This window comes from Lepus europaeus, chromosome 3, assembly GCF_033115175.1.
Source record: "Lepus europaeus isolate LE1 chromosome 3, mLepTim1.pri, whole genome shotgun sequence".
NCBI classification, from domain to species: Eukaryota; Metazoa; Chordata; class Mammalia; order Lagomorpha; family Leporidae; genus Lepus; species Lepus europaeus.
The window spans coordinates 35,086,721-35,113,002 of record NC_084829.1 but is presented as its reverse complement, the minus strand read 5'-3'; the positions used below and the strand labels follow the sequence as shown (position 1 = coordinate 35,113,002).

The following is a 26,282-nucleotide window of genomic DNA, read 5'->3' as shown; positions in this document are numbered from 1 at the left end:
GGGCAGGGTAGGTCTGGCTGCTGGGCACAGTCGCAGGTCACAACACATTTCTCCTTCCTGGAGAGCATCAGTCTGCATCTTTTTCCGGAGACGCTGTCTGACCCCCACGACATATGGTCCTCGTTTGTTGCCAGGAACGATGATGTTTTACGATCTACGATTGATCCGTGCGTACGCATATGTACACACACACACACCCCTTCTTGCTCTCTGGTTCAACTTAAGCGGAAGCACTAGCTTTTTGCACCAACAAAGGATTGCATGGACGACATGCGCCACCCCATTAAGACCTCCCTAACTTCAGGCTGTCACCTCAACGGACAGCGGGGGATGCTCCCCTCGCTTCCCAAGATTTGGGGCGAACACCTCTCTCAGGCTGCACTCTGTCGTGTTTAATTGCATACCATTTTCTCCCTCCACACCTCCTCCCTTACCTTCTCCCCACACAGGCAAGGCGAAAGGCCAGAGGACATGACCTTGGATCATCCTCTGCCGCGGGCTCGCAGAGACCTCGGCCAAGTCTCCGCTCCTGCCCCGGGGCCCCGAGCAGCAGTCCCGCGGGAATCCCCGCCCCGCGCCCTCCCGCATCTTATCTCCGTCGCTTCCTGCGCGCGCGCCCCACGGCCCCCACGCCTGCGCTGCTCGCGTAGCGGCAGCCTGGAGTCGCCCGGCCCTCTCACTCCAGACGCTCGTTTACGCCGCGCGGGCTGGGAGGGCGCTATTCCCGAACGCGGTCTGCGCTGTGAGCGCGCGGCCGTCCCGCAGGCCGGCGCGGCCTTACGCCGCTGACGCAGCGCGCCCAAGATGGCGGCGTGGTCGTCGTCGGGGGTGGCGGCGGCAGAGGGGGCGGCGGCCGTGGCGGCGGCGGCGACGGCAGCCGTGACGGCGGCGGCAACGGCGCGGGACCTGGGCCGGGGGGAATGAGGCGGCCGCGGCGGGCCAGCGGCGGAGCCGTGTAGCAGAGAAGCGGCTTCTCTCCCTGCTTCCTTGACCGAGCCGGGGGCGCGCGCGCGCGCGCGGCCGTCAGGAGCGGGCTCCCCACCCCTCGACTCCCGCGACCCGCGCTGCACCCCCACCCCGGGCCCGGAGGATGATGAAGCTCAAGTCGAACCAGACCCGCACCTATGACGGCGACGGCTACAAGAAGCGGGCCGCGTGCCTCTGCTTCCGCAGCGAGAGCGAGGAGGAGGTGAGGCGCGGGCCTCGCGGGCGGGGGGCGCGGGCGCGGGGGGCGCGGCCGCCGCGGGAGGGTGTGCCCGGGCCGCGGCCGGGGCGCCCGCTCGGCCCCCGGGAGGTTCCGACGGACTTCCCCGGGGGGCGCACATGAGGGGCGGTGGGGCTGGGGGTGCGGAGCGCGGGCGGCGGGGCGGCCGCCTGTCACCCGGCAGGAGCGTGGCTTTCGGCCCAGGCCACCGCGCGGATCCGGGAAGGGCAGCTCGGCGCTCGTCAGCCCGGCACATGTGTGCGGAGGCCGCGGCGCACGAGGCGCAGGCCGGCCTTTGTGGCCGAGAAACCGTCCGCTTCTTGGGCCGATTTGGGGTTTGCCGAGGGATTAGGTGTGTCTGAGCGCCGGGGGGTGGGGGGAAGATGGAGGGCGTTGTGCACCGGCCGGAGCCTCTGTCTGGTTTACAGCGCGCTGGCTAGCCCTGAAGGGGTAGCCTGAGAAGAAAAGACGTCTGAGAAAATCATCTTTGCGGACTGAAAGTGTTTCCTTGTGCTTGGAAAGACCGAAAGGCTTGTTGGAGATCTGGGCCCTGACATTCCTCCTGTGCTAGGACAGCAGAAATGTTTGAGAATCAGTCTCTTTTTTTGCTTAGGGTACTGGGGGAAAAAAAAAACCTCAGCTTCCCAAAGCCGTTTCTGTGGTGATGAAGGGAATTCAGAGAGGGCCCATGGTTTGTAAATCCACAAAGAATAGCTGCTTTGGAAATTCGTGAGATGCCTGTGGGAACGCATGTCTCTTGTGAGCGCGGTGGTAAAATGGCAGTTAGGGTGGAAACAATGAAAGACAGGGAAATTCAATCTGTTGGATTCTGGCGTTCCCCAGTGGGCTGAGGTGGCGGGGCGGCGGGACAGCGCCTCGGTGTTGAAATGGGGGAGAGGAACTCGACCCGTTAGTTATGAAAAGGAGCTGTGATGAAAGAGACAGATGGATTACCAGGCGTTGCTGTCCAGAATGTTTAGGAGGAAGTGGGCATGTAAATTACCACCTGAGGAAGATTAGTGCCGCGCTAATGGTGGTGTGGGGCCATCTCATGGGTACCCTCCTTTTAGCGAAAGAGAAGGAAAGGAGTCTTAGAAATAGATACTTTGGGTCCTAGTATACATTACTAAAGTCCCCCAAAGCGGATGCAGTGTAATAGTGATAGTGGGCAGTAATTATGTCCTGTTTTGGAGTAGATAGTGGAGAGAAGTAAATATGATTGGTAGCGGTTACTGCTGCAGTCTTTGTTCTCCTCATTATCATATCATATTATGGGATATCAGATGGGATCGCAGGCTGTTAACCGGAAAGAAGATGAATTAGCATAATAGCATGTCTTCCTACACTGTGGGAGTTAAGTCTGTGAGCACCCCAATTATAAGTAGTAGGGTATGTAATTTAGTTGTATGAATGATGCAAGACTATGTTTTAAAAAGCACACTTGAAATTGAAAACATGTGAATATTCTGGGTGAATTAGAACTCCTTTTTCATAAACAAATTAACGAATTCTTGTCTCCATGTTCTGTTAAAGTTTTATTGTGTGCTTAGCAGCGTTCATGTTGCGTGCTTAGTTGCGTGTTTAGGCTACGCCGCTGCCTACCGGAAGTCAGACGAGGCCTAGGACTTGCTTTTTACGAGCTTGAATTTTTAAGCTATGAAACAAGTCTCTGTAGTGGATTAAAACATTTGAATGATCATGGAGTTTGCTTTAGTGCATTTCTTTTTGAACATTGGTTAATGAGCAGAATAATCATGCGAGTCTTTAATTATACATTCAGTGAGTGTTGCAGCTGAAGCCTGGGCAGACCAAGAAAATTAATGAAATGAGCCCATTTTAGACTTGCTCAGTTCAATTAAACATGTATGTATTAAAGGGCCTACTGTGGGTATAGATAGCACTGTGTCATATGTGATTTAAAGATAAGCGCGCACCCCCCCCCCCCCAGTACTTTTAGATGAGGTCCTTTAATTGAAAGGGATTTTGGACCACAGCATAATCTCTAGGGTGCTGTTCAGCTCTCAGATTATATAATTGTGTTGGAAGGGAAGTAATTTGTTAGTTCCAGGAGAACTTTTATGTTCTCAGTAGACGTGCCAAAGACTGGAAGTATTAACTGCCACACATTGTGGGAATGTGGGATTCAAACATAATGGGACATTCAGCCCAGTTTTGGTTTTTAATGAGCACTAATGGCTATAATCAAGATGGAGTAGTTTATAGAATATTATTAGCGTCAGTACAACTGTGATCTAAGTATAGCCAGGACCTTGATTTTTAAATTTAATTAACCAATGTCAGGAAACATACATACAATGTGAAGAAAAAAGATGAAACTATGAGAAGATAATTGACCGTCAGTCAAACCCCTTAGCATTCTGTTTTTTCAGCCCTAGAAACCTATTTACAGGCCAGCAGTGAGGGCAGTTGAAATTCCGATCCGGGTTAGGATGTGTGAACATAGTTAGCAAGTTTATGGAGCACTCACTGAGCACCGGGGCCTGTGATACTGCGAGCAAGGAGGGAGCTCAGAGAGCAAACAGACCAAACCTCTGGCTGTTTTTCCCTGTTTATAACAAGAATTAACAAAAAAATCCCACATTTAAAAGTTCTTCTCAGTGTTACCAGTATTTTGGTAAATTAAAACCTCAAGTTTGAGGCATTTGTAGTAACATAATTCATTGCGGCACTTTGAACCTGATGGACAGTGGGCAGTCTCTTAACCAGTTGCCCTTTAACCAGCTTGGCATACCGGTGAGGTCCCGCACACGCTGCTTGGGCTGATACACCCTAGCCATGGAGCCTTTAGCATGGGATTTTTGCTTATGAAGAGTCAGTTGTATTTATTTCTGTGTCTGCTTATGTTCATCATACTTGTTATAATCAGGCAGTTAAATATAGTGTAAGCTGGTGAATTTGAGATAAAGAAGAACAGGTTTGTGAGAAGTGTTTCAAATGCTTTGCAGAGATTATACATGCAAGTTATTAAAATAAATCACATCTCATATAGACACGTAAACTGGGCAGATTGGACAGGGGCTCTTAAAAGTGTAGATGTATTCTGTACATAGATTACTTTGTGAAGGTTTTCAGGTTTTTGTTCTTTCTAGAAACCAGGACTTGGGAAAGAGGTTAGTTATTATGGGTGTGGTATATGAAAGAAAGACAGCTGGCATTTCAACAATAGATTCAGACTACAAAGATTAGCAAATAAATATTGTTATATTTTCAATCTATCATAGTTTCCATTTGCTACTTCATCATAAGTAGTATGGAAGACTGGAACATGCTTCTTGACTAAGTTTTGATTATTCTGAATTGGGTACTAGAACATTCATTTTCTGTCATGTTGTTCAACCTTGGCCTTTTTTTTTTTTTTTTTTTTTTTTTTGACAGGCAGAATGGATAGTGAGAGAGAGAGACAGAGAGAAAGGTCTTCCTTTTTGCCGTTGGTTCACCCTCCAATGGCCGCTGCGGCCGGCACATCTCGCTGATCTGAAGCCAGGAGCCAGGTGCTTCTCCTGGTCTCCCATGCGGGTGCAGGGCCCAAGGACTTGGGCCATCCTCCACTGCCTTTCCGGGCCATAGCAGAGAGCTGGCCTGGAAGAGGGGCAACCAGGATAGAATCCAGCGCCCAAACCGGGACTAGAACCCGGTGTGCCGGCGCTGCAAGGTGGAGGATTAGCCTGTTAAGCCACGGCGCCGGCCTAACCTTGGCCTTCTTACATCATTTCATTTTCCCTTCTCCCCATTCCTTTCTTTTTTGGAGTCTGACAAAAGTGAGAGACACTTCTTTTTTTTTTTTTTTTTTTGACAGGCAGAGTGGACAGTGAGAGAGAGAGAGAGACAGAGAGAAAGGTCTTCCTTTTGCCGTTGGTTCACCCTCTAATGGCCGCCGCGGTAGTGCGCTGCGGCCGGCGCACCGCGCTGTTCCGATGGCAGGAGCCAGGTGCTTATTCTGGTCTCCCATGGGGTGCAGAGCCCAAACACTTGGGCCATCCTCCACTGCACTCCCTGGCCACAGCAGAGAGCTGGCCTGGAAGAGGGGCAACCGGGACAGGATCGGTGCCCCGACCGGGACTAGAACCCGGTGTGCCGGCGCCGCAAGGCGGAGGATTAGCCTGTTGAGCCACGGCGCCGGCCGAGAGACACTTCTTAAATCAGTAGAGTGGAGAATGTAATACAGGCATTAAAATTTTTTCTTAATTTTTAGAAATTTATTTTATTTGAAAGAAAGAGAAAGAACTACCATCTGCTGGTATACTCCCCAATGCCTGTGATAGCCAAAACTGGGCAGGCTGAAACCAGGAACCAGGAACTCAGTCTGGATCTCCCACGTGGGTGGCAGGGCACAGATATTTGAGCCATCATCAACACAGGCATTTTAGATCCTGAACTGTCTAGGAGTGTGAGATACTCTTAGAAAGGTCAGTGATGCAGAGTGTACGTCAGATGCCATCATGGTGCCCGGAAAAGGGAAAGCTCCTAAAGAGTTTGTTTAACCCAGGGTAAAAATGAGTACTCAGGGCTGGCGCTGTGGCGTAGTGGACTAAGGCTCTGCCTGCGGCACTGGTTTGAGTCCTGGCTGATCCTCTTCTGATCCATCACTCTGTTATGGCCTGGGAAGGCAGCAGAGGCTTGGCCCAAGTGCTTGGGCCCTTACACCTGTAAGGGAGACCTGGAAGAAGCTCTTGGCTCCTGGCTTCGGATCAGCTCCGGCCATTGCAACCATCTGGGGAGTGAACCAGCAGTTGGAACACCTCTCTATCTGGCTCTGCCTTTCTCTGTCTATAACTACCTCTCAAGTAAATAAATAAAAATTAAAAAAAAAAAAATGAGTAGTCATAGGATGGCGTCTGTTAGATTTACCTGTGTCTTAAAACTGTGCTTAAAAAGAAAGGATGAGGGCTGATGCTGTGGCAGGTAAAGCCGCCACCTGCAGTGCTGGCATCCCATATGGGCACCAGTTTGAGTCCTGACTGCTCCACTTCAGATCCAGCTCTCTGCTGTGGCCTGGGAAAGCAGTGGAAGATGACCTAAATCCTTGGGCCCCTGCACCTGTGTGGGAGACCCAGGGAGCTCTAGGTGCCTGGCATTGGATTGGCACAGTGCCAGCCGTTGCAGCCAATTGAGGAATGAACCAGCAAATTGAAGACCTCTCTCTCTCTCTGCCTCTCCTGTGTTAACTCCTTTTTTTTTTTTTTGTTTTTACAGATAGGGTTAGACAGTGAGAGAGACAGAGAAAAAGGTCTTCCTTCCATTGGTCCATTGGTTCACCCCCCAAATGGCCGCCACGGCCGGAGCTACACCCATCTGAAGCCAGGAGCCAGGTGCTTCCTCCTGGTTTCCCATGTGGGAGCAGGGCCCAGCCACTTGGGCCATCCTCCACTGCCTTCCCGGGCCACAGCAGAGAGCTGGACTGGAAGAGGAGCAACCGGGACTAGAAGCTGGCACCCATATGGGATGCCGGTGCTGCAGGTGGAGGATTAACCAGGTGAGCCACAGGGCCAGCCCCATACTCTGACTTTCAAGTAAATAAATAAATATTTAAAAAAAAAAAAAAAAGAGTGGGCCAGCTCCGCGGCTCACTAGGCTAATCCTCCGCCTATGGTGCCAGTACCCCGGGTTCTAGTCCCGGTTGGGGTGCCGGATTCTGTCCTGGTTGCCCCTCTTCCAGGCCAGCTCTCTGCTGTGGCCCGGGAAGGCAGTGGAGGATGGCCCAAGTGCTTGGGCCCTGCACCCGCATAGGAGACCAGGAGGAAGTACCTGGCTCCTGGCTTTGGATCGGCGCAGCGTACAGGTCGTAGCAGCCATTTAGGGGGTGAACCAATGGAAGGAAGACCTTTCTGTCTCTCTCTCTCTGTCTAACTCTGCCTGTCAAAACAAACAAACAAAAAAAAAAGGATGAAACTTTGACTTGAGCTTTACCATCAGAAGCCCTGTATCCTTGGGAAGAGGGAGCTGCTGCTGCTTTTCTCAGACCTTGAGCTCAGTAGGTTGGATGGAGAGGTGATGGGCATTGGAGATGCTCAGTGGGCAGAGACCCTGGTGGCCTGAGTGTTTGTGTTTGCAGACTGCCCCAGAGGAGCAAGAGGAAGGATGTCACTATAGACCACAGCTTCCAGTACTCTCGAGGGGGGAGTAAGGCACAGGCGGCAATCCCAGAGGCCATAACCATGACGCAGGGCTTCCAGTCCATCCCAAGCTGCTTGAGGAGTACCCCCCCACACACCCTTTTTAAAAAAAATATTTATCTATTTATTTGTTTATTTGAAAGGCAGAGTCAAGTCTTCCATCCACTGGTTCACTCTCTAAATGGCTGCAGTGGCTGGAGCTGGACTGATCTGAATTCAGGAGCCAGGAGCTTCTTCCGGGTCTCCCATGCAGGTACAGGGGCCCAAGGATTTGGGCCATCTTCCACTGCTTTCCCAGGCCACAGCAGAGAGCTGGATCGGAAGTGGAGTGGCCAGGTCTCGAACTGGCACCCATATGGGATGCTGGCACTGCAGGAGGCAGCTTTACCTGCTATGCCACGGCGCTGGCCCCTTGAAGAGTTCTTTTGTAGCATATCTCAGTCATTGTCCAAGGCTCCTATAAGATCTTGATGGATGCCTCGATCCAGTCACATGACTGGATGTTTTTGCTTTTCATTTCTCAAAATCTTTCCTGGGAGGTTTCGTTCTGCTTCCCTTTCTGCCTTCCCAGGACCAGTTAGTTATTTCTCCTGTTGTGTCCTTTTCTGCCTCCTTCCCAAAATGTGAATTCTGGTCTGAAGTCAGACTAATCGCTCCCTCTCAGTTTTTAATTTTTGTTCCTTGGGGAAGGAAAGGTTTATTTCAGCCTACAGTTTTGAGGTTACAGGTCAGGATCAGGCTGCGGGATAGTCTGGAGGCTGGAGGCTGGTCACGGCCTAGGCCAAGCTCAAGTCTCTCTCTCTCTGTCTCTCTCCCTAAAAATTTTATTTATTTGGAAAGCAGAAATGGAAGAAGAAACAGAAAAAGAAGGAGATCTTCCATCTGCTGGTTCACTTCCCAAATGTCCACAATAATTGGGTCTGAGCCTGGCCAAAGCCAGGAGGCAAGAACTCCAGCAGGATCTCCTATGTGGTTACAGGGGCCCAAGTACTTGGGCCATCCTCTGCTGCTTTCCCAGGTGCATTAGCAGGGAGCTGGATCCGAGTGGAGCAGCCAGGACTCAAATTGGCTTAACCTGCTGCACCACAATACTGGCACCTCCCCCACCCCACCCCCCCTTTGTTCTTTAGCCATGCCTTGTCCCAATCCTGCTTTTCTGTTTTTGGGTGATTCTCATTTGTGAAAAATAGTGCTGTATATCTACTGTGTGAAACGAACTGTATTTTTCTTCACAGCCTGCTACAAAAAGGAAGGGCCCATGTTGAGGAATACATGTTTATTCATTCCTCAAACATATGTTGTTGCGGGTCCTACTAAGGACTAGTCACCATGCCAGACCCTGGTAGTACACAGATAAAAAAGGCTGTGGTTCCGCAGAAAGCCAGCGGCTGCCCCTGTGTCCATTCCCTCCTACCTCTCTAGGCCTCTGACTCCTACAGTTGTCCTCTCTTGCACACTGTCTCCTTTTTAGCTTTATCCTTCCCAGGGCAAGCAGTGTTATGAAAAGAAATTATCCCTTGACCCTATATTTCCTTCTTCTATCTACCATTCCATTTCTCTCTTCCCTTTCGTGGCAAAATATTTCTGCAATTGCTGTCTCCACTTTCCTTCTTCCCATTCTCTCCCACCTCATTCCAGCTAGGGATTTTCCCCCCACATTTGCTGAAGCCAGTCTGTAAGATAACCTTCAAGTTGCTAAATCCAGTGTCCAGTTGTCAGTTGTCACGTTACTTGATCAGTCCTTTCTTCTTGAAACACTTTCTTCATTGTGCTTGTAGGACCTCTCTCTGGTTCTCCCCTCCTTTTCTGGTGCTTCTTCTTAGTGCTGTTGTGTATTCCTCTCCATTTTCCTGACTTCACCCATTGCAATGTATGAGGGCTCAGTCTTTGAACCTCTTCTCCTCCCTGCCCCCATGCAGTAGGTGATCTCATCCAGTCCCATCTTTAAATACACCGAATACTTCCAAACGTCTATTTTTGGCCCTGACCTCTCTCCTGACTTCAAGACTTGAATAGCCTACAATCTACTCAATATTTCCATTTGTATATATGATAGACATCTCAAATATCGATATCCAAACTGAATTCCTTTTTTTTTTTTTTTTGTAAAGATTAATTTATTTGAAAGTGAGAATTACAGTGAGAGAGGGAGAGACAGAGAGAGCTCCTCCAACCGCTGGTTCACTCCCCAAATGGCCACAATGGCCAAGGATGGTTCAGGCTGAAGCCAGGAGCCAGAAGCTTCATCTGTGTTTCCTGTGTGGGTACAGGGCCCCCAAAGACTTGGGCCATCTTCCACTGCTTTCCCAGGCACATTAGTAGGGAGCTGGATTGGAAGTGGAGCAGCTGGGACAGGACTCGAACCAGCAACGCCCATATGGGATGCCAGCACTGTGGACAGAGGCTTAACCTACTACACCGTGGCGCTGGCCCCCAAACTGAAGTTTTGATTCCATCCACCAGAAAACAAAGCAACAACAAAAATACTTGGTCTCCTACAGTCTTTCAGTAAAAGGAATCTCTATGCTATCAGTTGCTCAAGTTAGAAATCTTGGAGTCATCCTTGATTTTTCCCTTTCTGTCATCCAATCTGGCAGAGATTCCAAATCCAACTATGTTTCTTTAATAGCCTTCATTGTGCTTTTCTTGCATAATCCAGTATTGCCTCTTGCCTGGACTGTTAACTGCTATGTCATCTTAACTGGTCTCCCTGTTGCTGCTGTTATTCCTCCAATGTTTTTCTGCCCCAGCTTCTGGATTGATTCTTCCAGCATTCCGGGCACTTCTCTACTGCGGTGGTATTTCCGTCTCACTGTGACTTCCATAGCACGGGGTGGCTCTGACATCATTTCTTACCTCTGTCCCTCTGCTCATCCCTCTACCAGCCCCACAGGTCCCTGTGCTACTTGTCACCCTTATGTCTGCATGGCTCACTCCCTTACTTAGCTCTTTGCTTAGTTAGCATCTTTTCAGACGTCTTTAGTGATCACTCAGTATAAAGTAGCAGCGGTCCATTGTCACTGTAGGTCTCTAATGCTTTTTTCTTGACAGCACGTAACTAGGCATGACACTAGATGTGTCATTTGTTTATTGCCCATTTGCTAGCACTAGAATGGAAGCTAGTTCTCTGAGGATAGAGATTTTGTCTGTTTTATCTGCTTCTGTATCATTAGTGCTTAGGATATAGAGATGCTCAGTATATTTGTTGGATGTATGAATGAATTAGTTAACCCCTGAAATTCCTGCTTTCTTTCTCCTTCCTTCCTTCCTTCCTTCCTTCCTTCCTTCCTTCCTTTCTCTTTTTCTCTGTCTCTCTCATAATCTCTCTCACAGTCTCTCTCTCTCTCTCTCTTTCTTTTTGAGGTTTATTTATTCATTTGAAGTCAGAGTTACAGAGAGAGAGGGAGAGACACAGAGCTAGTGATCTTCCATCAGCTGGTTATCTTCCCAAGTGGCCATAATGGTCAGGGCTTAGTCAGGCTAGTCTCCCTCGTGGGTGGCAGGGGCCAAAGTACTTGAACCATCTTCTGCTGTTTTTCCAGGCCATTAGCAGGGAACGGGATCATAAGTGGAGCAGCTGAGACTTCAACTGATGTCTGTATGGGATACTAGCATTGCAGGCAGCTTTTCCTGCAGTGCCACAACACTGACTCCAGTTCCTGCTTTCAAAGAAATATATAGTGGTAGGTAGGTGTTCGGTGTAGTGATTAAGCCATGGTTTGGGGCGCCTTGCATCCTGTATTGGAGTGCTGGGCTTGAATCCTGGCTCTGCTTCTGATTACACCTTCCTTCTAGTGTGCACCCTGCCAAGGGTATGGGTTAGGGAGTTGGGGATTGGGAATGAGGGTGATGGTTCAAGTACTTGGTTCCCTGCCATCCATGTAGGAGACCTGGGTTGAATTCTGGGCTCCTGGCTTCTGTTCCGCACGTGAAGGATTTCCCTTTGTTTCTTCTACTCTGCCTTTCAAATAAATAAATTTTAAAGGGGGGGGGGGGTCGCAGCAGCTGATAGTGTAGTGTGGAACTGATGGCCAAAATACACAGTGCTAGCTAGTGTTTAACAGTAATGTGTTGATAAATATGTTTCAGAAAAGTCCCCTGGCTCTATTTCTAGTGTCTTAAGTGACAGGCTATCTTGAATATCAACTCAGTTGTAGTATGTGTGCATTAGGTTGTAAATCTTTCTTCTTTGTGGCTAGTCCTATGATAGGATGTTAAGATTTCTTTCAGACATTGAACTTGCAATTCTGTGCCATCTTGTCGGATTTCTGTTGGCTGGTTAATACGCCGAACTGATTCCCCAACCCTAGTGATGCAGTGTCCAGAGGCAGGGATTTTAATTTTGGTGATACCCTGAGATCTTTTATCAATGCATAAGTAAATATACAAACTACAGTGAGGTGGTCATTCAGTGACTTGTTGGTAGTGGTTCGTAGTCTAGAATGTATATCAAATCTGGGTTGTAAAAGTTAGTTAACATTAGGATTACTTGGAGATGGAGCTGATAGGGATGGTTGTTAAGATTTCCTGTGTTTTTTCTTTTTTTTTCTTTTTGGCAGCAGAGAGCATGTACTCTTATCTGCTAGTTCTCTTCCCAAATGCCCACAGTGCTCAGGGTGTTGGGCCAAAAGAGGAGCTGGAAACTCAATTCAGGTCTCCCAAGTGGGTGGCAGGACCCAAATATTTGAGCCATCACCTCTGCCTCCCACGGCACACTTCAGTAGGAAGCTGGAATCAAGTGCGGAGCTGGGATTTGAACGTGGGCACTTCAGTATGGGTTGTGGGTGTCCCAACCAGTGTCTTAAATGCTGCATCAACTGTCTATCCCTGTCATCAGCATTTTGTTCTAAATATAGGTAAAATGTGTAAGAAACGTGATGTACAGGCTGGTGTTGGGGCACAGCATCCCATATCACCTGGTTGTAGTGGGGGAAGGTCCTGGTGCCTGGGCCCCTGCCACCCATGTGAAAGACCAGGATGAAGTTCCACGCTTCTGCCTGGCCTAGGCGTGGCTGCTGCAACCTTCTGGGGCGTGAAGATGGATGGAAGATCTCCCTGTATCTCTGTGTCACTCTGCCTTTCAGATAAATAAGTAAACCTTAAAAAAAAGTTTGTAGGTGAGGAGTTTTGAAGATTTGATTTTTGTTAACATACAGAACAGAACAAAATAACTATAAGAGGCAAAAAAAAAAAAAGATGATGTGAATAAAAGATGAGTAAGGAATTAAGTTTAGAAATAAAATCCTTAGGTTTTAGTAAAAGCTTCGAAAAAAAAAAAAAATCCTCAGACGAAGTTTAGTAAGGAAACACAGATGCAAAGTTAATTTTTTGAGTGAAATACTGTGAACACCCAAGAAAATATCCTTGAATCCACTTTGAGAATTTCGGCCCTAAAGTAGTGTGTCCACTACAGGAGCCTTTTCTCTGGTCTTCCTGGAAGAAGCCTCTGCAGCCGGCGCCGTGACTCAACAGGCTAATCCTCTGCATGCGGCGCTGGCACACCGGGTTCCAGTCCCGGTCGGGGCGCCGGATTCTGTCCCGGTTGCCCCTCTTCCAGGCCAGCCCTCTGCTGTGGCCTGGGAGTGCAGTGGAGGATGGCCCAAGTGCTTGGGCCCTGCACCCCATGGGAGACCAGGAGAAGCACCTGGCTCCTGCCTTCGGATCAGCGCGGTGCGCCGGCCACAGCACGCCGGCCGCGGCGGCCATTGGAGGGTGAACCAACGGCAAAGGAAGACCTTTGTCTCTGTCTCTCTCTTTCACTGTCCACTCTGCCTGTCAAAAAAGAAGAAGAAGAAGCCTCTGCTTCCTCATTTTTTGAGCGGGGAAGACTTCATTTACCCAAGCCTTGCTGGCTGCTGTTTCGGTGAGCAGTGGTGAACAAGGCAGACAAATGCCCTTTCTCTTGGGACACACGTGCTACAGATGTGGGGAGCCGGTACGTGAGGAATTACATCAGTCAACATGATGCTTTTAGGGAGCAGTGAAGTGGCGGGCAGAAAGTCAGTGTGTGATAGAGCTCCAGTGGAGTGGGGTTCTGTCAAGTTTTGATTTGGTGGCCCCCTGAAAGGCAAGGCAGAGGGAGGAGCGATACATACCTCCCAATGCAGGAATGAGCTCTGCGTGGACGTGGACAGTGTGGCTGGAGGCCAGAGGGGCGTGCAAGATGAGGTGCAGGGAGGGGGAGGGGAGTGGTGGGAGATGTTGGGGATGGAGGGAGTCAGATTGTGTGGGGCCCTGCTGCTGCTCTGGTTTCCCCGCTTTGTCTTGTTGCTTAAGCAAGCAGGCCAGTAACATCCCGCAAATTGCCTCCTTTCCTTTGCGTGTGAAGGTGGGAGGGACAGGATGGGGAGAGTTTAAGAGTTTGGGACCCCCACTTTTCCCTGTTTTTTAATTGAGAGGCAGAGAGACAGAGAGTTCCCATTCGTCGATTCACTCCCCAAGTGCCTGCAATGATTTGGCTGAGTCAGGGCTGGAGCCAGGAAGTGGGAATGCAGTACAGGTCTGCCACAGTAGCAGAAACCAGATACTTGAGCTGTCACCTTCTGCCTCTCAAGGTGTGCATCAGGAAGCTGGAATCCAGAGTGCAGCCAGAAATTGAACCCAGGAGCTCTGTCGTGGGATGTGGGAATCTTTTATTTTTTTAAAGATTTATTTATTTATTTATTATTTGAAAGGCAGAGTTACAGAGATGCAGAGAGAAGGAGGGAGGGAGGGAGGGAGAGAGAGAGAGAGAGAGAGAAAGATCTTTCATCTACTGACTCACTCCCCAAATGGCTGCAACGGCCCAAGCTGGGTGGATGATCCAAAGCTGGGAGCCAGGAGCTTCCTGGTCTCCCATGTGGGTGCAGGGGCCCAAGCACTTGGTCCATCTTCTGCTGCTTTCCCAGGCCATAGCAGAGAGCTGGATCAGAGGTGGAGCAGCTGGGACTCGAACCAGTGCCCATATGGGATGCCAGCACTGCAGGCGGTGGCTTTACCCGCTGCACCATAATGCCAGCCCTGGGATGTGGGAATCTTATTTTTTTTTATAATTTTATAATTTTTTTTTTTTTTTGATAGAGTGGATAGTGAGAGAGAGAGAGACAGAGAGAAAGGTCTTCCTTTTTGCCGTTGGTTCACCCTCCAATGGCCGCTGTGGCCAGCGCATCTCGCTGATCCGAAGGCAGGAGCCAGGTGCTTCTCCTGGTCTCCCATGCAGGTGCAGGGCCCAAGCACTTGGGCCATCCTCCACTGCCTTCCCGGGCCATAGCAGAGAGCTGGCCTGGAAGAGGGGCAACCAGGATAGAATCCAGCGCTCCAACCAGGACTAGAACCTGGTGTGCCAGCACTGCAAGGCGGAGGATTAGCCTGTTAAGCCACGGCGCTGGCCTATAATTTTTTAATTTTTAAAAATTTTTTTATTTGACAGAATTAGACAGTGAGAGACAGAGAGAAAGGTCTTCCTTCTGTTGGTTCACCTCAAAATGGCCACTATGGCTGGAGCTACGCCAATCCGAAGCCAGGAGGAGCCAGGTGCTTCTTCCTGGTCTCTGGGATGTGGGTCCCAAACTCTTAACCCAGCATATTCACCTTTAAGCCAAATACTTGTTCTTCAAAAGGCTTTTTATTCTATTCCAAATGGGAAGTGAACATCTGAGTGCCATGAACTGTTATCTTAATGATGGTGTTTTTGCGAGCATTTCCAAGAGGAGACGAGTTTCTAGGCCAGGCGTCTGAGAGCATGTGAAAGAAGTATTACAAAAGATACAAAAATGTAAATCTAAAACAAGTAGAAAACCAACTGTTAGAAAACAAGACTATTATAAACATAATAATGAAAACAAATTCATCCCTTAAATACTTTCTTTGTGTACAATCAGCTGATTTCTTTGTTCACAAAACAGTAAAGTCCTTTTACAAAGCTGCCTGAACTCTGGGTTGGTTACTTAACACATCTCAATGTGCTTGGTAAGAGCAGCTTAGGAATGATGAACTGAAGTAGATATGAACTCCTTGGGCATGTTGTGCTTGCATTTCTGTTAAAACGAAGGATAGTGACTTGAGTGTTTAGGAATCCTGATAAAATATGCATTAAGAGAAGTTATATACTTTCATAAAGCTTTTTAAATTTCTTTAAAATTTTTATTTGAAAGAGTTACAGAGAGAGAGGTAGAGACAGAGAGAGAGGTCTTCCATCACTCCCCAAGTGGCCTCAACAGTCAGAGCTGGGCTGATCTGAAGTCAGGAGCTTCTTCCGGATCTCCCATGTGGGTGCAAGGGCCCAGAACTTGGGCCATCTTCCGCTGCTTTCCCAGGCACATTAGCAGGGAGCTGGATTGAAAGTGGATTAGCTGGTACTTGATGCCAGCGCTACAGGCTGGGGCTTTAACCCACTATGCCATAGCACTGGTCTCAAATTTCTTTATTTTATAAAATGGTTTATTTATTTATTTGAGAGGCAGAGTTAGAGAGAGAGGGCGAGAGGGATCTTCCATCCCCTAGTTTACTCCCCAAATGGCTGTAATAGCCAGGGCTGGGTCAGGTTGAATCCAGGAGTTAGGAGCACCTCCAGGTCCCCCATGTGGATGGCAGGGGCCCAAGAACTTGGGCCATCTTCTGCTTTTCCAGGTGCAGTGGAGAGCAGCTGGATTGGAAGTGGAGCATCTGCTTCTTGAACTGGCTAATATGGCATGCTGGCTTTGCAGGCAGTGACTTAACCCACTATGCTACAATGCTGGCCCTAAGCTTTTTTTTTTTAATTTATGAAGAGCTTTTAAATATGTGGTCATTGTGATCATACTTGAAAGTTTGTTTACTCAGGGTGTTCATTTGATTCCTCTGAAGATGTGACTTGGCTGTTAGACTCACACTTCATCCTGGAGTGTGCTAAGCCCTGACTCCGGGCTTTCACATCTATTACTGTGGTGTTGGTGCCTTTCCCAGTGTTGCAGTTTGTGTCGTTTGCCTCTGATAATAATAAGACAAAAGTTAGATTTTATTGATACAGTGAGTTAGGGACATAATTCAGTGAGTTTCTGTGCTTAGTATTATATACTTACGACATTTTTATAGGCTCAACTGTTTAATTAGAAGCTACTTTGGGATTTTGCTTTGCCAGGTGCTATGAGTGCTTTTTCTTTCAAAAGGCTTTTTTTCTGTTACAAAGGTAATGGTACTGTTTATTTATAAGGAATGCTTAAACTGAGTCTGAGATTTGTAGAATGTAGCATCAAAGCCAGGGGTGGGGAACCTTTTTATTGCCAACGGCCATTTGTGTATTTATAACACCATACTCAGGCCATACAAAATTACCAACTTAAAAATTAGCCTGCTGTAGATTTATTGAATTTCAAGTCCCACTTACAGTCATGTTGTTCGAGCCAGAGAAAATGATTTTGAGGCCTTATACAGTCTGCAGGCTGGACGGTCTCCACCCCTGATAAGCTTTAATCTGTTAGCAAGATATGATTGAGAGTGTAAAGTCCCTAGAGAAGGGATGGAGCGGAATGTTTTAGGAATTTGTAGGAGTCTGTGATGAGTGATAAGCTGCGATGTCAGGGATGGCTTTATGGATTACACAGGATCAGACCTGATTGACTGGGGTGGACTGCGTGGCTAAATTAGGATATTCCAGGAGGAGCACATTGGGTTAGCTTCTTAGGCCTAAATTCATAGCCTTTAGAAGCCTGATTTTCAAAGAAAGCTCTTATCCTTTGCCTTCCTGTCCCCACTTCTGTGCTGGCAGAGAACTTGAGAGGGTATAACCCATGGGCAGGCAGTAGTCTAGTAGTTGAGCTGCTGGTTGGGATGCCTGCATCCCACATTGGAATGTCTGGGTTGGAGTCCTAGTTTGGCTCCCCATTCCAGCTCCTGTTAATGTACCTAGGGAGGCCTTTCTCACTTATATGAGAGATTCAGACTGAATTCCTGGCTCCTGGCTTTGGCCTGGTTCAGCCCTGACTGTTGTGGTCATTTGGGGAGTGAATCAGTGAATGGAAGATATCCCCTCTTCTCTCCCTTTCCTTCTCACTCTGTCCTTCTGCCTTTCAAATAAATGAATGATTTTTTTTTTTTTTTTTTAAAGATCCAACTAATGTCTGGCAGAGGAACCCTTTTCTCATCCCTATGAACTTGAAAACAACTCAGCAGAAAACACTGCTGGTTTTGGGTTTTGGAACTGCTACTGAAACCAGGAAAATCCTTCAAAATGTAACCTATTCAGAAAAAAAATTTCTTAAGTTTATTTGAGAGGCACAGAGACAGAGAACTCCTATCCACTGGTTCATTCCACACATGTACAGAATGGCTGGGGCCTCTTGGGCCAAAACTGGGGGCCAAGAACATATTCTAGGTCTCCCACATAGTGACAGGAACCCAATTTTCTTGCAGCATCACTGCTGCCTCCCAGGGTCTTTATTAGCAGGAAGCTTGAGTCAGGAGCTGGAACCTGGGATTGAACCTGGGTACTGTAGTATGGGACATGGGCATCTTAACTGCTAGGTGAAATGCTCATTGCCTAGCCTTTTTATTTCATGATATTAATACTCTGTACTATTAAAAATTAGTATAGCCAGCCCTTTACATCCATGGGTTCCGCATCTGTGAATTTGACCAAACATGAATCAAGAAAAACAAATTATGTCTTTGCTATACCTACGTGGCAACTTTTTGGCCATTTTACACAAAACAATACAGTGTAATAGCTACTCACATAGCATTAACATGGAATTAGGTATTACAGGTAATCTAGAGATGATTTATATAGGAAGGTCATGAGTGTGTGGCTCAGTGGTTAAGACTTTGCTTGGGATGACTGTATCTGGAGTGCCAGTTCTGCTTTTGATCCAGCTTCCTCCTAATATGCTTCCTGGGAAGCAGCAGGTAATGGCTCAAGTAGTTGGGTCCTTGCCATCCATTTGAGAGGCCTGGATTGGCTTGATCTAGCCCCAGCTATTACAGGCATTTGGAGAGTAAAGCGTTCTCTCTCTCTGTCTCATTCTCTCTCTCTGTCCCTATGCCTTTCAGATAAAGTGGAAAAAAAAGTATACAGGATTATATGTGTATATACACACATATATGTATATATAGGTTGCATACTGTCATTTTATTTAAAAAAATTATTTATTGGGGCCAGCGTTTGTGATGCAGTAGGTTAAGCCACAGTCTGTGTCACCAGTGTCCCATATTGGAGTGTCAGTTCAAATCCCACTGCTCTGTTTCCCATCCAGCTCCTTGCTAATGGTCCTGGGAAGGCAGTGAAGGATGACTGAAGTACTTGGGCCCCTTCGACGCACATGGGAGACCCTGATAGAATTCCATGCTCCTGCCTTTTACGTGGACCAGCCCTGGCCATTATGGCCTATATTGCACTGCCTTTCAAAATAAATAAATTTTTAAAAAGTTATTATATTTACTTTTAAAATATTTATTTATTGCCGGCGCCATGGCTTAACAGGCTAATCCTCCGCCTTGCGGTGCCCGCACACAGGGTTCTAGTCCTGGTTGGGGCGCCAGATTCTATCCCGGTTGCCCCCTTCCAGGCCAGCTCTCTGCTATGGCCCAGGAAGGCAGTGGAAGATGGCCCAAGTCCTTGGGCCCTGCACCCGCATGGGAGACCAGGAGAAGCACCTGGCTCCTGGCTTCGGATCAGCACGATGTGCCGGCCGCAGCGGCCATTGGAGGGTGAACCAACGGCAAAAAGGAAGACCTTTCTCTCTGTCTCTCTCTCTCTCACTATCCACTCTGCCTGTCCAAAAAAAATATTATTTATTTATTTATTTGTTTGTTTGTTTGAAAAGCAGAGTTAGATCTTCCCTCTGCTGGAGGACTGGGCCAGAAGCTGGGAATCCAGAACTCCATGCAGATCTCCCACATGGGTACAGTGGCCCAAGGACTTGGACCCATTTTTCCACTGCTTTCCCAGGTACATTAGCAGGGAGCTGGATCTGAAGTGGAACAGCCAAGACTCGATCTGGCATCCATATGGGATACTGGCCCTGCAGGCAGTAGCTTAATAAATTATGCTACAACGCTGGCTCCATAAATGTAAAAACAACAACAAAAGGCCCTGGATGCAGTACTACAGAAGCTGCAGCTTCTGACTCCATCTTCCTGCTGTTGGCAGACCCTGAGGGCAGTGGTGATGGCTTAGGTTCTAGACACTTATAAGGAAGACCAGAATTGATTTTCTGGCTGCCAGATTCAGCCCCTAGGGCCATAGTGGGCATATGGGGTGTGAACCAGCAGGTGGGAGCCCTTTCTCTGTCTCTATGGTGATTCTGTCTCACGTAACAAGGATCTGTTGAGTCCTTATTTTATGCAGAGTATTAATTGAGGTGCAGTGATGATTTTAAAACTGTGAACAAGGAGCAGGCATTTGGCATAGTGGGTAAGACATAAATCAGGAGGATCTGCCTTTCAAATAGATCAATAAATTTAAAGCTGTGGACACATTCCCTGTTCTATAAAAAGAATGCCTTTCAAAATTGATGAGTTAATCAGATTACATTTAGCCATTTCCATACAGTTGAATTAAGTGAGTATATGATGTCTTATGTGGGATCAGATCAGAAAAGACAGGATTATGGTGCATGGAGGAACCAGAAACAATGCGGGAGAAGCTGTGCTTTGGAGGTATTTATTTTGGAGATAAAATACTGAAGTAGTCAATATTGGGCTTTAAAAAATGAGTAAGACGGCCGGCGCTGTGGCTCAACAGGCTAATCCTCTGCCTTGCGGCGCCGGCACACCGGGTTCTAGTCCCGGTCCGGGCACCGATCCTGTCCCGGTTGCCCCTCTTCCAGGCCAGCTCTCTGCTGTGGCCAGGCAGTGCAGTGGAGGATGGCCCAAGTGCTTGGGCTCTGCACCCCATGGGAGACCAGGATAAACACCTGGCTCCTGCCATCGGAACAGCGCGGTGCGCCGGCCGCAGCGCGCTACCGCGGCGGCCATTGGAGGGTGAACCAACGGCAAAAGGAAGACCTTTCTCTCTGTCTCTCTCTCACTGTCCACTCTGCCTGTCAAAAAAAAAAAAAAAAAAAATGAGTAAGACTTGGGTAGGTGGAAAGGGAGGGTAAAGAGTGTATTAGGAGATGGGAACCCAGAGTATTTGAGGTCATAAGTTTGTTGCATGCCAGAGGCTCAGCACAGGAGCCTGAGTTGGGGATAGTAGTGTGATAGGGCAAAGATGAGGAAATGTTGGTTAGGGAAAGTCAGAGGGAGTTGAGGGTTAGAGCTTTGCTTTAAGAGAATAAGTAGTTTGGGTTTGATCCCAATATGCGAAACCAGATATCCTTCGAAGGACTGTTGTGGAAAGTCTTGTGCAGGGCAGAATGCAGGATGAACTCCTGCCAGAGGGAATGTGGGAAGAATGCCGTTCCATTCTGGAAGTGCCAGCTATGGCAGCAGGGGAATGGAGTGAAGGAGAGAATATAGTGATCTAGCAGTCAAAAGAGTGGATTTGGTGACAGATGCTATGTTAAAGGTGAAAGGGCTTCTAGCTGAAGTTGACTTCTAAATTCTGATCCTAGGGCTGGTGTTGTAGCATAGTGGGAAAAGCCGCCGCCTGCAGTGATGCCAGCATCCCATATGGATGCCGGTTCGAGTCCTGGCTGCTCCACTTTGGATCCAGTGCCCGGCTAATGCGCTTGGGAAAGCAACAGAAGATGGCCCAAGTGCTGGGGACCCTGCACTCACCTGGGAGACCTAGAAGAAGCTCCTGGCTTCAGATTGGCCCAGCTCTGGCCTTTGCAGCCTTTTGGGGAGTGAACCAGTGGATAGACAGATGATTGATCTCTCTCTCTCTCTCTCTCTCTCTCTCTCTCTTCTTATTCTAAAGAATAAGTAAATAAATATTAAATTCTGATCCTGAATGATGAGAAAAGTGGAAATTTGGAAGAGAGGTTGTTTTGGAGAAAAGATAGGATTTTGTTTTTACTATGTTGAATTAGAAGCAGTGAACTGAGTTGAACTGATGCTAGTTGAAGATGTGGGACTAGAGAGAGTGTGAGAAGTAAGGACAATAAGTAGAGTGGAGTATCTCCCTCTTTAGAGAAGGAGTGGGAAGTTAGCATAAGAGAAAGTGACTTAAGAGAAAAGTGGAGGCTCAGCCTAAGCCTGGGGCATCACAGGGGCCAGCTGAGGCCTTATCATTAAAGCTGAGGGAGAGGAACCCTCAAAAAAGTATGGTGGGGGCTGGCACTGTGTCATAGCAGCTTAAACCGCTGCTTGAGTTGGCAGCCATCTCATGGGCACCAGTTTGTGTCCTGACTACTCAACTTCTGATCTAGCCCCCTGCTCATGAGCATGGGAAGGCAGCAGAAGATGGCCAAGTACTTGGGCCACTGTACCCATGTGGGAGATGCAGAAGAAGCTCCAGACCCCTGGCTTTGGTCTAGCCCAGCCCTGGCCATTACAACCATTTGGGTTGTAAACCAGCAGATGGAAGATCTCTGTTTCTCCCACTCTGTCTCTTACTCTGCCTTTCAAATAAATAAATTTTTTATAAAAAGGTATGGTGGGTGATAGTGTCAGTCAGATCTATATTTGATGATAGCATGATTTTAGAAAGAAGTTCCAGTAGAACGGTAGGATGGATGTGTGGATTTGGACTGATTGAAGAGAATGGATTTTCCTACAGCCTAATTCAGAGATTGGAGGGTAGGTAAAAGACAAAACACGAAGGGGGAAGAGAAACAAGAGGATCCCCTCCTTTTCTTTGGGGCGTGTGTTCCCCTCTCTCCTTTGGGAAGCTTCAGGCAAGGGGAATCCCAAGAACTCTTCCCAAGCTAGGGGAGGATCCACAGTTGAGTTTCTCCAGTTCCCTGGGAAACTGCTCAGCCCCACAGGGCAGATGCAGTTTGGCTTAGCAGGTGTGAACCCTCTCTCCTGAGTGGCTTCTGGCTTTCTTCAGATTCCCCCACACACACCCTGCGCCCCACCTGGAGCTCTTGGAGAACCCCTTGCCTTTCCCTGCCCGTTAGTAACTCCCAGGTCACTGCCAAGCTCCAGGAAAACCCTGAGACAAGATTGACACACATGAGTTTTCACTGCACTCATTTCTCGCTTTTCCAGCTTAGATTTTCCCTAGGTTGTCCCTTGAATCAACTTCTAAACATACTAGAAGGCTCCGTTGTCCTGAGAGCCTTTGAAAACATCCTGGTAAAGACACAAGGAGATAGGAGATGAGGTTTTAAGTTAGATTTGGGGGGCAGAGCCATCACACTGAAAGAAGCCAAAAGCCCAAGCCAGCCTACAAGATATCCAGCTCATCAGTCCATCCCATGAGCCCTTCCAGCTGCCTCCTGAGAAAGAAGTCTGCCCTGCACATGAGAACCTTGGGGCTTCACGGTAATGGAACCTGCTCCTCCTTCCCATGACATCGTTTAAAAAAGAAAAAACTTGAATTATATTGATGTGGATTTAAGAAAACTCCTTCCAGAAGGCTCCATTCTAAGAAGGAAGCATTAAGAGTATTCACTGGAACTAAGCTGATGATAGAGGCTTGAGAGGCAAGAACAAGTCTAGCAAACTTGCTTTGGTGTGGTCAGGGTTGAGTTTTGACTTTATTTATTTATTTCGAAAGAGTTACAGAGAGAGGGGGGAGAGTGAAGAAGAAAAATATTCTGTTTGCTGGTTCACTTCCCAGATGGCCACCACGGCCAACACTGGATCAGGCCAAAACCAGGAGCCAGGAGGTTCATCCAAATCTCCCACGTGGGTGGAAGGGCCCAAGCATTTGGGACATCTAATGCCACTTTTCCCAGCCCTTTGGCATGGAGCTGTATTGGAAGTGGAGCAGCCAGGACTCAAACCGGTTCCCATATGGGGTCTGGCGTCACAGGCTGTGGCTTTCCCCATTGTGCCACACCAGATCTTGGTGTGGTCAGGACTGAAATGAGTTTGATAAGGGAGAACATTTGGAGGGTAGTTGGTATTCATATTCACAGACACTTGTGGGTCTTCTGTGTAGAGAACACTATGCGGGTACCACAGAGGGTAACGTGACTAGGAGAGACAGTTTTAGAACTTACAATCTGGTTGCTCAAAAGAAGGGATGGGATTTAGAGTGGGTAAGATTTGATTATTTTGCTATCCCTTTATATGTAGGAATTTGAGAGGGAAAAGAGAAAAGAAACTCCAAGTTTGAGGGCTGATTAAAGAACATCATATAAGGTCAGTTCCTTTATGAAATGGGAATAATTTGTGTCTAATTTAGAAGGTTTCTGTGAGAGTTGGATGAGGAAAGTGCCTCTGAGGTACATAACAAATGCCCAGGAAGTGTTAGCCATTGTTACCAAGATAGGAACCAGGGAAGGATCATCCTGGCTAACACATAATTATGATACAGTGAAGTAGGTGCTGAAAAAGAGCCCTGTCTCGAATGCTTTAGTGATAAATGTTGGATTGGAAAGTCAGAAACAGAGGAAGGGGAAATGTAGGGGCTGAAAGGTGAGTACCCGTTTGCTCCAACTCCAGTACTGATTGTGCAGGCATTTAAAAAACCAGATCCTGATTACAATAGCTGTACACACTGCACAGATAGGCTTCAGCATGGTATGTGATCCAAAAATACAAGAACTAGAAAAGAAAGGATTTAATGTAGGAAACTGAGCTGTGTGAGTTTACTTGGAAAGGACTTTCTGGAAGGAAGTTTACAAAATCTTTAAATTTATAAACTGGAAAGTAACCGTAGACATGATTTATCCAGCTACTTGAGTGAGATAAAGAAATTGAAAACAAAAGGTGTTCAGATCTATCTTCTGTGATATTTCTGGTAAATAATGTGCACAAAAGCAGAACACAGTTTTTTCTCAACAGATCCACAAAAGGAGTTAAAGAAGTAGAATTGAAGAAATTTGAATAAAAATATAGTTCTAAAACTGACATTTAGCACTGGCATTTAAAAGAGAATGGGTGGAATGAGAGGGTGTAATGTAATTATAGAAGTGCAGTCTGTATCAACTTCAGCAGCATCTACTGCTCTGTTGTCACTATTAGCTGTAACTGATCACGAATCCTGTGCATGTGTGTTGTGGGAAGGAACCAAATTAGTCAGAAATATGGATATTTTTGGCAAATTTTGAAAGCCAAAAAGTACTTTGAAGGCAATTTTTAGTAGTCTTTCCATTATAAAGATGTTTCACTTAAGAAATTTAGACAGTATCCCCTTTTCTGAGACCGCTGGGTTATAAGTTACCAGAGTTTCAGCCGGCGCCGTAGCTTAACAGGCTAATCCTCCGCCTTGCGGCGCCGGTACACAGGGTTCTAGTCCCGGTCGGGGCCCCAGATTCTATCCCGGTTGCCCCTCTTCCAGGTCACCTCTCTGCTATGGCCCGGGAAGGCAGTGGAGGATGGCCCAAGTGCTTGGGCCCTGCACCCACATGGGAGACCAGGAAAAGAACCTGGCTCCTGGCTTCGGATCAGTGAGATGCGCCGGCCGCAGCGGCCATTGGAGGGTGAACCAACGGCAAAAAGGAAGACCTTTCTTTCTGTCTCTCTCTCACTATCCATTCTGCCTGTCAAAAAAAAAAAAAAAAAAAAAAGTTACCAGAGTTTCAAAATGTCCCTTCTGCTCAGAGTTTATTAAACTCTGTGATGTCTGCGAGGATAAGCACCAGTCAGCCTCCAAATAATTTCCTCCAAGACCATATGAAGGAAATTATTTTTTTCCTTTTTTTTTTTTTTTAAGATTTATTTATTTACTTGAAAGTCAGAGTTACACAGAGAGAGAGAAGGAGAGGCAGAGAGAGAGAGAGAGGTCTTCCATCTGCTGGTTCACTCACCAAGTAGCCACAGTGGCCAGAGCTGTGCCAATCTGAAGCCAGGAGCCAGGAACTGCTTCCAGGTCTCCCACGTGGGGGCACGAGCCCAAGGACTTGGGCCATCTTCCACTGCTTTCCCAGGCCATAGCAGGGAGCTGGATCGGAAGTGGAACATCCGGGACTCGAACCAGCACCCATATGGGATGCTGGCACCACAGGTGGCGCTGGCCCTGGAAATTATTTTCTTTAATCATTATGTTTTATGGTTTTACAATATTGTGGTTGATGTAGAACAGTTTTATAATCTGTTTTCACATGTTTTTCCTAACCTGAATTCTGCGTACACGTTGTTTAAATATAAAAGGCAGAGAGACAGACAGAGAGAACTTCCATTTACTGGTTCACTTCTCAGATGTCCACAACAGCCAGGGCTGGACTAGACTGGAGCCCAGTACTCAGTCTAGGTCTCCCACATGGCTGACAGGTACCTAATTGCATGAACCATCATTTGCTGCCTCCCAGAATGCACTTTAGTGGAAACGGGAATCAGAAGTGGAGCTTAGACTGCTACTCAGGCACTCCTATATAGGACATTGTGAGTGGTGTCTCAGCTGTTATGCTAAATGTGTATTCTTCCTGAATACACATTTTTAATGGCTACATACCCTTTAAATGGATGAAAGAGGGGCTCTTGTTACGGTGCAGTGGTCTCAACCACAACTTGTGATGTTGCCATCTCATTGGAGTACTGATAAAAGTCCTGGCTGCTCTGCGTCCCATCCAGCTCTCTGCTAATATGCCTGGGAAAGCAGTAGATGACCAGGTGCTTTGGTCCCTGCCACCCACATGGGAGACCTAGATGGAGTTTTTGGCTCCTGGCTTCCACCTGGCCCAACCTGGGCTGTGTTGGTTATTTGGGGAGTGAACCAGTGCATGGAAGATGGATCTCTCTCTCCTGTTTTTTTCTCCCATATGTATGCCAGTTCAGTTACTGGCTGCTTCACTTCTGAATTAGCTCCCTGCTGATGTACCTGGGAAAGCAGTGGAGGATGGCCCAAGGCCCTGAGCCCCTGTACCCACGTAGGAGACCCGGAAGAAGCTCCTGGGTCCTGGTTTCGGCCTGGCACAGCCCTGGCCATTGTGGCCATTTGGGGAGTGAACCAGTGGATGGAAGATCTGTCTCTCCTTTTCTCTCTCTGTAAC

General features: G+C 47.7%; 1 protein-coding gene across 1 annotated transcript in view; it reads left to right on the top strand.

Moving 5' to 3' along the window:
- The first annotated feature begins 913 nt into the window (after positions 1–913).
- Positions 914–26,282, top strand: part of NUDT3 (nudix hydrolase 3) — a 92,638-nt gene continuing 67,269 nt past the window's right edge. Inside the window, exon 1 of the mRNA XM_062185979.1 lies at positions 914–1,189. Within this exon, the coding sequence (XP_062041963.1) occupies positions 1,091–1,189 (99 nt within the window). The 5' untranslated portion in view covers positions 914–1,090. The remainder of the gene's footprint in view (positions 1,190–26,282) is intronic.